This window comes from Colobus angolensis, unplaced genomic scaffold (genome assembly GCF_000951035.1).
Source record: "Colobus angolensis palliatus isolate OR3802 unplaced genomic scaffold, Cang.pa_1.0 Scaffold48, whole genome shotgun sequence".
NCBI classification, from domain to species: Eukaryota; Metazoa; Chordata; class Mammalia; order Primates; family Cercopithecidae; genus Colobus; species Colobus angolensis.
Window position 1 is genome coordinate 6,471,160 of NW_012118265.1, and position 12,062 is coordinate 6,483,221.

Sequence of the window (12,062 nt, forward strand, 5' to 3'; positions counted from 1 at the left end):
TTTTACAAGGCTATTTTGGAAATTCTCACGTTGATGTTACTAATGACGTGAGTTTAATAGCATTTGAGTAATTAAGAGAAAAACAGTAATAGAAAAAAAAAAAGATAAGAAGGGCTAAACAGACTTCTCCACCCCTCTCCCAACCCTCATTCCTTTGGAGGCTCGCGCCCTCTTGGAATAGCAGGTTCCTGCATGTGCCAGAAATCCGGTCCCAGCAAAGCTAGGTGCTCTGCAATGCCAGGGCGTTCCCAGCTAGGGACTCCTGGCTGCTTGGAGCTTGAAAACACCTGGCGTGGTTCTCGGGGACCCTAGAGGCTTCTGCCACGGACTGGTCGGCTCTGGGGTTGTAGGCAGAAGGGTCTGAGCGGTCGGAAGGGTTTCCTGTGTGTCAGCAACTTCACTTTGCCAAGATAGCTGGCGGAAGAGAGAAGAAGCGCTCGCGGGCCAATCGCCTGCCAGCAGCCACCTTTGAGCGCACCCCTCGCCCTCGCCGCCGACTCCGGTAGCAGCGTGTTGGCAGAGGTTGAACACACTCGGCCTCGGCGGAGACCTGCTCCCCAATACACGCCTCCTGCTTCCCACTGCACCCTAGAGGACGCGGGCCGGCTGCTGGGAGAGCTCGGCTGAGGCACGCCCCTCGCCTCCCAGCGGAGTGCGGACTCGCCCGGGTGCCCAAACTCCGCCCACCCTCACGGGAACTCAGCTCTCCCGCCTGACCCCGGTACTCCGGACAGAGCGGGGCCTGGGGAAGGGGCCCCGAACTGCGCGGACGCTGAACGGGACGCGCTTCAGAAGCGCACGAGTCTGCGGCCACGCGCGCTCTGATGGCCGCCAGGAGCTGAGCTCAGGGTGGGAGGAGGAAGCGATGAGACACCCCGAAGCTGAGCTGCACGTTTCTAAGGTAGGGAGGAGGAAGATACCCCAATGAAGTTGATCTTTGAGCCAAGGAGGCTGGGGAGCACCCTCCCCATGCGAGATCCCCGCAGAGCGAGTTTCGCCTGACCTCGCTGTGCCTCTGGCGCGCTCTGCAGCGCGGACCCGCGGCCCCTCGGGAAAGCGCAGTCGGAAAGTTATCCGCGGTGGTGCTCTGCGCGCCCTGTTGTGTAAGCTCGGCGTTGCCAGTGGTCGGAGAAGTTGCTGGGCTTCCCGATAGCCCAGTTCGGTGGCGGCCCGGGGCGGATTTCATGGCCCGCGGCGAACGCGGGGCCAGAGCCGGCGTGGGCGAGCCCCTGCGCGCCCCCTCCCGCGGGGATCCAGCTCGCCCGCTCCCTTCCGCTCGCTGGCTTTTCCGATGCTTGCTGCGCCCCTGGCCGCCGCTGCCCTCTCCCCGCCTGCTGCCCCTCGGAGCCGCCGCCTAAGTCGAGGAGGAGAGAATGACCGAGGTCCTGTGGCCGACTGTCCCCAACGGGACGGACGCTGCCTTCCTGGCCGGTCCAGGTTCGTCCTGGGGGAACAGCACGGTCGCCTCCACTGCCGCCGTCTCCGCGTCGTTCAAATGCGCCTTGACCAAGACGGGCTTCCAGTTTTACTACCTGCCGGCTGTCTACATCTTGGTGTTCATCATCGGCTTCCTGGGCAACAGCGTGGCCATCTGGATGTTCGTCTTCCACATGAAGCCCTGGAGCGGCATCTCCGTGTACATGTTCAACTTGGCTCTGGCCGACTTCTTGTACGTGCTGACTCTGCCAGCCCTGATCTTCTACTACTTCAATAAAACAGACTGGATCTTCGGGGATGCCATGTGTAAACTGCAGAGGTTCATCTTTCATGTGAACCTCTATGGCAGCATCTTGTTTCTGACATGCATCAGTGCTCACCGGTACAGCGGTGTGGTGTACCCCCTCAAGTCCCTGGGCCGGCTCAAAAAGAAGAACGCGGTCTATATCAGCGTGCTGGTGTGGCTCATTGTGGTGGTGGCGATCTCCCCCATCCTCTTCTACTCAGGTACGGGGGTCCGCAAAAACAAAACCACCACCTGTTATGACACCACCTCAGACGAGTACCTGCGAAGTTATTTCATCTACAGCATGTGCACGACCGTGGCCATGTTCTGTGTCCCGTTGGTGCTGATTCTGGGCTGTTACGGATTAATTGTGAGAGCTTTGATTTACAAAGATCTGGACAACTCTCCTCTGAGGAGAAAATCGATTTACCTGGTGATCATTGTACTGACTGTTTTTGCTGTGTCTTATATCCCTTTCCATGTGATGAAAACGATGAACTTGAGAGCCCGGCTTGACTTTCAGACCCCAGCAATGTGTGCTTTCAATGACAGGGTTTATGCCACATATCAGGTGACAAGAGGTCTAGCAAGTCTCAACAGTTGTGTGGACCCCATTCTCTATTTCTTGGCAGGAGATACTTTCAGAAGGAGACTCTCCCGAGCCACAAGGAAAGCTTCTAGAAGAAGTGAGGCAAATTTGCAATCCAAAAGTGAAGACATGACCCTCAATATTTTACCTGAGTTCAAGCAGAATGGAGATACAAGCTTGTGAAGGCACAAGAATCTCCAAACACCTGTCTGTTGTAATATGGTAGGATGCTTAACAGAATCAAGTGCTTTTCCCCTCTTTAACTTTCTAGTCAGTTTAGAAAAAATCAAACCAAGAAAATAGTTAAAAAAATAATAGAAGTAGAAATGCCCACATCCACTCTTAGCTCGCTTGGGTTTGCTTTCAAAGTCTGTCTTCTTTCTGACTAGAAGTATGTATAATAAAACAACACTACCTAGTTAAGCATTTACTTTCTCTTTGGCCTTTAAAATTTGCAAGCTTTTCTGTTTAAAGTGTGTGTGCACCTGAGTACAGGGGCTATTTTTGATATTAGTAATTTCTCTAAGAAAACTAGCCCCCTGCAACTTGAGTTTGTGGTTTATCTAGCCTTTATTGATTTTTAAAATCCACAATAGGAATAAAACGAAAATCTACATTCTCAGAAATATTTAGCATGGTATAACAAAACACTAAACTCATTAGTTCATCCAGCATCAGATCAATGGATCTCTGAGAGGGGTGTCTTTTTCAGTGTCTTATAAGCATAGATGATAGTTGACTGAGTTTCTTTAGGGAATTGAATAGACAAGTAAAGTTAATGAATTTAAGAGCCTGAAAAGTGATTGTTTTCCAGTTATTTCTGGAAAAGGTCTCATTATATATTGGGTGCTAAATGTTTGATGGGGAAAGCCTGCATATATTATCGTACTGGTGAAATGCATTCAAAATAATTAAAGTGCATGTATTTTCCTTCTAAACACCGTGAGCCCTCTTAGACATCTTGTGATAAAGAGCATTTACTTGCCCCACTGCTGTGCAATGCCTGAAGACTTTGTTTGTATTCCAGGACAAGTGTTCACTCACATCTGTAAAAACAATTTTAAGAATCACAAATAAATTACAGACCAAAGTTTGAGTAAAGTCAAATAACAGTTAGTAAGTTGAAGGATATTGGACAGGAGGACAGTATTTCAGAAAAGGAGAGGTTGACAGTCATCCACAATGCATAGCCTCCAAGTATACTCTCAAATGTATGAAGCAACTGAGGTGGGCAGAAGACATTTTAGAATGAGGGCTTTAGTTTAAATTAAAATCATGGTGGAGAAGGCTCTTTTTGCTTCCTCTAAGTGTTTGAAAACACAAAATGCGATACCTAAAGAAGAAATAGAGTTTGTATAGGTTGCATTGATAGAATGGGAAGCTATAATCTTTGGATAAACCTTACATCTCAATATTTAAAGAAAAAACATATATATGGAGAGGGAAATATAGAGACTTAAAGTACCTAGATACCATAGCACTGAAAAGTAAAATACTAATCAAACTAGTAATAGAGAGAAGACTATTGGTCAGTGTTATCCATTATATTTGTTCTCTGCCAGGTGTTAATGAAAAATTTGTAAAATGCTTCAACAGTGTTAATAATTTTTAATGAATATTGAATTGCTGCATGTCTAGCCCTTGAAATGGTCAACTTCTACATGAGAATAATAAGGTGAGATAATGCAGTTGAAAATCCCAAACAAATAAACCCAGTGTCAAAGGAATTTTTAGTTTTGAAAGCTAGCCCTCATAAAGTCAACATCAGAGTTTGCAACTGATGGTGGAATAACTTGTTGGAAAGCACTTTACAAGCAGAGCAACATGGGGCTGTATGTTAAGGCAAGAAAGAACCTTGTGCCCTGTGGAACATGATGACAGGAAATTCAGGTCGTGATTTCAGTTCTTGCAATGCCTATGTAGATTGAGGATTTGTGAGACCTTCAAAGTAGCTTCACTTTACGCAATCTCTGGCCACTAAGATCAGTGACGAAAAGCTGTATTTGGCCTTCCTCAGCAGTGATTCTTTTAACATGTTCCATTTTAATGCATAGGATTATAGAAACCAAATCAAGAAGACACCTACTACACCTCCTTGTTTTGAGGAAAGAGAGGGTTAGGAAAGTTCTCTCTTCATCAGGCTCAAATAACATCCGTTTTAGAGTCCTACAAGACAAAATCTAAAATATGTCATTACTGTATTGACCTTATTAAACAAGATCAAGATCATTAAACTGACCAAGATGGAAATTACAGGACTTGTACCAGACTTGAACTTGTAGCCTAATGATACACATTTTTATAATATTTCTTCAGCATTTACTTTAGTTTTCTTTCTTTTAGGTCTCAGGATGCTCAGCTTAATTTAGAGTATGTGTTAAGTACATTGTTTCAGCGTCCAGAGAATTTTGTGAGTGTGGATCCAGTGAGGAGGTGAACAGCATCTAGAAATGCTTGTTTACTACTTGGCATGTTTTTTTCCAAAGTGTTTCTTCTTTAGCTTCACACATCACATATGGACATTGATGACATGTGAATGCATGCCACATAGTACAAGAATGATCTTGCTAACTCCTTCCAGGCCAAAAGAAGCCTCTGGGAAGATGTGCAAATGGTGAAAACATACAGAGGGTCAGGATGAAGTAGTGATCTCTGTTGGCTGAAGAACTGATCAGGTCATATGATGATTGAAGTACGTTGATAGTAAGGGCAGAAATGTGTTGGCATTTGGGAAAAAAAGAACTGCTAACATAATAGAACTTACTACCTAACAAAATTTCACACAAAAAATATTTTAATGGCAAATTCAAGGTGTTTTATTACTCATAAATTAGCATCTTTGACTCTTTGAGCATCAATTTGTGTTTACATTGAAATGACAAAAAGAAGAAATATAGCATGCAAGTCAGAATTCAGAGTTAAAACCATGATGTTGCCACTCAGCCAGCTGTGTGACTGTTGACCCTTTCAAGACCACAGATGGATTAAAAAGTTGGATGACATCCATTGTTGGGGCTTTGGGGGATATGGTAAAGCATGAAAACTGACCAGCCAGGAGCCTGTGAAATGTGCTACTGTATTTTCCAGGACTTCGTTCCACTCCTTGGCTAAAAAAAATCTTGTAAATTTCACAGATTATGATGTGGACCTGTCACTTGTAAAGTGTCTCAATCTTCTCAGACAAGACGCTAAACTGTCTTTGGATATTATACATGCCAGTGCTTATAGCAGCTGGAATTTGGCTAGTGACAATGTTTAAAGATGTAATACTAGTTGGTATCTATTGAAGCTTAAACTTTGCTGGTCAAGTTGTAGCTATTGTAATAGTATTTATTGAAGAAGCTCAGAGTCCTTCAGTTGTACAGATTGAAAAACTTTCATGAAAGATCCAACATACTAATGTAAATTATATTTATTACAATGTATAATATTAATGTGTCAAACTGGTGTATTTTACAAAATATATGATGCATACATAAATAAGAGTTGTATATTCCAGTGCTTTTCAAATAGCAGTATCTTGGAATATTTAAGTCTTCACATTTTTTAGTCTAAAATATGAAAATGTTTCATGATACAAGTGATTAATTTTCCCTAGAAGTGCTTTTGCATGTTTGCCTTTTTATTTTTTTCTGTATAGACACAATTTGATATCAGACTATCATAAGATCAATAGTGAATATAAAATATCTTAGCCAAATGGGGTCTGTATTGTCCACATTTTATATATTAAATAAAAGTTTTCGTTGTCTTTTCAGGAGGTTTAGAGTATTGTCACTAAATAAGGTCAAAGCTTCCCTTTCCAGATGCAAAAGTATTGTCTTATATTTAAAGTTGATCTATAATGTTTAGGAAGTCAAGTGAGATGGGCATTATATAAACAACATTAAAATGTAAGGAAAATCTTTATGGAGATGGGGAGAGAAAAAGGCAGCTGGTATAATCAGTTACTGCTGCTTAGTTCTTTTTTTTTTTGAGACGGAGTCTCACTCAGTCTCCCAGGCTGGAGTGCAGTGGCGCGATCTCGGCTCACCGCAAGCTCCGCCTCCCGGGTTCACGCCATTCTGCTGCCTCAGCCTCCTGAGTAGCTGGGACTACAGGTGCCCGCCGCCACGCCTGGCTAAATTTTTGCATTTTTAGTAGAGACGGGATTTCACTGTGTTAGCCAGGATGGTCTCTATCTCCTGACCTCGTGATCCGCCCGCCTCGGCCTCCCAAAGTGCTGGGATTACAGGTGTGAGCCACCGCGCCCGGCCTCCGCTGCTTAGTTCTTCTTAAATTTTTTGTGTTGCTGCTTCTTAAGGTGAGATAGCATAATCTTAATTGTTTTGAGATGGAATTTTAAAGTAACACACTACCAGCAAGTTCAATATTGCTATCGATTTTAATCTAGTTTTTTTTTTTGTTCAGTTGATATCTTAAATTCCAAATTTTATAGTGATAATTGTATATTATTTGGCTGCTGAATTCTGTTACAGTTTTTTTATTCTGTTGTACATTGTATTATACACATCGTCACAAATTAATATGAAGGTGAATATATGTTACATATCAAGATTTGTGAATTTGAATTATAGTATGTTTTAGTGCTTTTGCAAAAAATGTTTATTTTTATATTATCTGTGATTTTAATATAGATAATTGAACTAGATTTCTTTTTGAGTGATAGTGCCATTGATTGAGTGGTGTGGAAACAGTGTTACTTGATATTTTGAACTTTCTCAGGTTTATCTAAATCAGTGGTAGCTTAACAAAACCCAGACTAATTGTGTGTAATTGTATTTTTAATAAAAGGAAAGTACATTTCCTATAATAGCATAGTATTGTTTGCATGCAAGAGTATGCAAAACCTTGTGTGTGTGTGTGTGTGTGTGTGTGTGTGTGTGTCTTAGTGGGTAAGGCATGGCAGCCAACTTTGTATCTGCTATTTTTAGTACCAGCAGAGCTTCATAATTGTGGTCACTAGAACTGTACTTACCATGGACAATTAAAACTGTAAAAGACTCAATAAAACTATGAAACATGATTTGATGGCTTCCATGTTATTACAGTGTTAATACTCACAAATTTTGCCAAACTTTAACAAATAATATACAGACTGAGAAGTACTGTAAAACACATTTAACTAATTCAACTGTTTTATAAGGTGACGACTGGGCTCTAAAAACTACAATGTTAAAGGTAGAATCCTGGTGCAAGATAGGTAAAATTATGAATATTTGATACTGTCAATAGGAATGTAAGCTAATTTTTTATTGTAAAATACTTCATGCTACCTTAATGTGTGCTTCTCATACTAGTGTTCTGTGTTTAAAATGTTGGCTGTAATTTTTTCTCCCCTAATTTTTAATCTATGGGGGTAATCATGCTAATAATTCTTCGTGGATTCTATTTATTAGCATACACACCACCTGCTTCTCCCAGGTTTGTTAAAAAATGTATCTGTGCAGCAGTGAAAACAGTGTACCATGAAACGGGAGCATGCTTAAAGCATTACCTTTTTTTTCCCTCAGTTGAGAACGTACGTGCACAATGGTTCTGTGTCGGGTTCTCTGGTTGTGTGCTGAGATAGGTGCTCTATAAGGGAAACCTGTGGGTAGAAAATACAGATTTCTTGCAGTCTTTAAGATATGTGTCAGTCAGTGTTAACCCCTTAATTAGATGTACTATGCAGACTTTGCCATTTGGGAATCTTCATTTATTAACATCAGCTTGAGTAGAGTTTTCTGTGGGCATATATGTATGTATGTGTGTGTGTACGTGTCTTAGTACATACATATAATTTATATGGAGATAATTATCTTTCTGACTTAAGAATTTACCCTAAAGCTTTGAGCACCTTTTGATTTTTGAAATCACTTAGGGATTAAAGTCAGAGACCCTTTTCTCTCTACAAGTTAATATCCATTTTGATTCCCTCTCCTATTTTAATGATCTGAAAAGTTTATTTTCTTTCTTTAGGAGATTTTAGAATTTTTCCCCAAAATATAGTCAGATCTTCCATTGTCAAATACAAAAAGCTTATCCTAAATTCAAAGTAGATCTATTATGGCTTAGAAGTCTGATAGGATGGGGCATTACAGACAAAACAGATGTCACTAGAAATCCATGTTAATGTTAACACTGTGCTTACTTGCTTAATCCTGCAAGGTTATATTGCCTTGGGCTGGACCCTGGGGACTGACATCCCCAGTCAGCATGGCTGCTGGGACTGACAGTTCTAACAGCAGCTGCAGATGGAGTCAGGCCCCTGGGCTGAGCAGCTGACAGAACTGCAACTCTTTGGGAATGGAAGTGGGTAGGGGGACAGGGGATAGGAGGCAAGTGGAGGCTGTTGGTACTTCAAAGAGGACAAAAATGCACTGCAACTCTTTGGGAATGGAAGTGGGTAGGGGGACAGGGGATAGGAGGCAAGTGGAGGCTGTTGGTACTTCAAAGAGGACAAAAATGCACTGCCTTTCCTGATTACCTGATAGGGAGAAATCACAACTGTGCAAAGTTGGAAAATTCATGAAGAAGACAGACTAAAAATGATAGAGACCTTGGAAATGATCCAAATCCATCACCTTGGTTTATAGGTGAGAACAAAATATTCACATTCAAAAGTGGAGCTAGTAAAGAATGTGGCGTTCTCACTTCTAAAACATTCCTCTCGTATCCCAAGACTTTTCAAACTGTAGATCTTGACTCATGAAAGTGTCATGAAATCAATAGATGGGTTATGATTGACACTCTAACAAAATGAAATAGAATAGATCAGAGTCCATAACTCGGTAAGTAATTGTGGTTTTAATTTCAGACACACATACACAACACGATGCATATACATATATTTACCAGTATTTGTGGCGTGGGTCGCAGTGGACATTTCATTTTCTATTGTTAACATCATCAGAAAAGTTTGAAAATTCACCACTATTCAGTAAAACGTGGCATAGAATTAAAAGAATAGAAGATGAGAGGTTGATATTCAAAACTATTTTAAAATAAATGAAAAGATAGTTAATTATGCTACTTGCATTTGTTCTTTTTTCTTTTAACCTTATTTTCTTCGGAATATTCCTTTCTGAAGTCCCAAAGAAATTAAAGCATCCTTTTATCCTACCTCTAAGGATGACTATTTGCAGTTAGTATCATTGAACCCCAGCTTTCTGTAAACTTTGGTAGCTTAACCTTCATACTGTTTCCTCTGGTGTGAAGAGTTAACAGCAAAACAACAAACCTTCACTGTTTGACAGCATCAGCTTTATAGTAAAAAAAAAAAACCTTAGCTTTGAGCCCACCTCTGCCACTTACTACTTGCGTACCTGAACAAGTTATTTAAACCCTGTTTGTTGTGTGTTCCTCAACTATAAAATGGGCATTATTAGATGCAGTTCATAGAATAATGGAAGAATAGGCAAAGCATACAAAGTATGCCATTCTTGAGGCTGCTAAGGATTTTGCCACTCCATTAGCTATTTTATTGTTGTTCTTATTGTTTTTCTGTAATTTGTTGTCTTCTTCCACACCATGGAGGCTTTGTGGGATTGAGAGATTGAGTACATTTAATATTGTTCTTTTGGATACTCCTTTGAATGTCTGAGGTCCGAATAGCAGGCAAGCATTCAACTTTTTGATGCTTTGCACTGTGGTATGCACTCTATGGGACAAAGACACAGAAGACAAAGTATGTATAATTAAAAATATATTACAAGAAGGTCTTCTGACCTCTTCATCTGGGTGTTACCTCTGTAGTTCATGGTTTGTTTTCAGTTGCTGCAGTCCAGAGTCTGATCTTCACTTTTGCAGATTCAGAAACTTGATCTTAGCAGTTCACCTAGAGTTCACCAACTCCAGAGGACTGACTCACACCAAGCAAACTGACAAGAGAATCATTTACCAACTAGATTGCCAATTTATGAGTATACAATGACTATATCTCAGTCCCAATAAGACATCTGTTTGTTCAAGGAGGATATAATTATGGATCAGAAAGTTGCCTGCAGAACTTACAATTAGAATAAAAAGATGATATTCTTGAAGACCAATTCCAGTAAGATAGAGCTGCTGAAAGAATTGCGTATTCCTGGAGATACTAGCCTTGATAATAAGCATCCATCCTGAACTTGATAATAAGCATCTACCCTACACTCTGCCTGCCCGGAACAGTTTAGCAGTACATGGATTAAAATTTTCACATTTGTTTACTTTCTTTTAAAACTAGTCACCACCATTCTTCTTTGCATGCAGATTATGTTTTAATAATATCTCCCACTTGAGAGTATGGAAGGAGTATGGTGGTATAGAGGGCTGCAGTGTGTGCTAGGATAGAGGTACTTAAAAGATATCCAACTGGAAAAGTGCAATAAGTCATTGTAAATGACATTCCAGCATTCAGGGCAGAGTAGTAGCAAGAGATTAAATTTTGAAAATCATCCATGGGCAAACAATAGCTGTTAACCAAGGAAAGAGAAGCAATTATCTGGGAGTCTGTGTAGACAGAGAAGAAAAAAGGGGCAGCAAGGGAGGAGGGAGCAGTGAGCTATAAGCAACACCAACAACAGGGATGTGATGGACAGACAGGATGGGATTGTCACAGATGATCCAGGACGGCCCTCCTGAGAAAATCAGTCTCAGAAGAGAATTTAGAGAAGAGGTAATTCTGTGTCACCTGTTACAAAAAGGACAAAAAAGAGTCTGCTGGATTTATACATTAGAAAGCATTGATGTTTTAGAGGGCACATTTAATAAAAATAGTAATTGTTACTGATCACTGAAGAAGTGTTTTAGTAAGAGAAGGAGGATTATAGGTTAGTCGCTAGAGGTGGAGAGATTAGAAATAGAAAAAGGGATAAAGAGGAATTGCTCAAAGAAAGCAAAAAAACTCCACTTGAAAATTGGTGTATATGATGATGTCAAAAGGACAAAGGAGAAGGGGTAGTCTAGGAAAGGGGTAGCTGTGGGTATTGAAGTTAATTGGTGGCAAAGGCCATCAGAGTAGAGGAGAGCTGTAATTGTGAGACTGAGACATTATTTGGATCACGGAGTGGCAGGAAGACTGGTTTTGTAGAGGAAATTATTTTGAAGTTTGGTGAATGAGAGCACTAAGGGGGAAGCTAGCAAGAACTAGTTAGCATTAGTGTAAAAAAAAAAAGATTTACATGGCAGTAGAAGAATAATGTCAAGAAACAGTGGGGAGTTGGAAGAATGCCTGTTCCTTTTCTAGTGTGCAAGAATAGCAAAATAGCAAACATGGTGTCCATTGAAAGAAGGAGGGAGGGGAATATATTTTAATTTTGACTTTTAGATACAGAGCATACATGTGCAGATTTGTTACATGGGAATATTGTGTGATGCTAAGGTTTGGGGTACAGATCCCTTCACCTAGGTAGTAAGCATGGTACCCAATAGGTAGTGTTTCAACCCACGCCCCCCTCCCTTCCTCTCCTGTCTAGTAGTCTGATATGGTTGGCTGTGTCCCCACCCAGATCTGATCTTGAATTCCCACACATTGTGGGAGAGATCTGGTGAAAGGAGTGAGTGTTTCCTATGTTGTTCTCATGATATTGAATAAGTCTCACAAGATCTGATGGTCTTAAACATGGTAGTTCTCCTGTACAAGCTCTCTTGTCTACCACTATGTGAGCTATGCCTCTCACCTTCTGCCAAGATTGTGAGATCTCCCCAGCCACATGGTACTGTAAGTCCAATAAACCTCTTTTTTTTGGAAATTGCTCAGTCTCTGGTACATCTTTATCAGCAGTGTGA

General features: G+C 41.1%; 1 protein-coding gene across 1 annotated transcript; it reads left to right on the forward strand.

The window, feature by feature from the left end:
* The first annotated feature begins 291 nt into the window (after nucleotides 1–291).
* On the forward strand, nucleotides 292–3,644 carry P2RY1 (purinergic receptor P2Y, G-protein coupled, 1). The gene has a single exon (XM_011958977.1). It carries the CDS (start codon nucleotides 1,374–1,376, stop codon nucleotides 2,493–2,495), a length of 1,122 nt encoding a protein of 373 aa, XP_011814367.1. The 5' UTR covers nucleotides 292–1,373; the 3' UTR covers nucleotides 2,496–3,644.
* Nucleotides 3,645–12,062: the final 8,418 nt, after the last annotated feature.

What these genes read in the sequence shown, in the direction of transcription:
- P2RY1 (XM_011958977.1), top strand. Translation starts at nt 1,374, where the DNA reads ATGACCGAGGTCCTGTGGCCGACTGTCCCCAACGGGACGGACGCTGCC.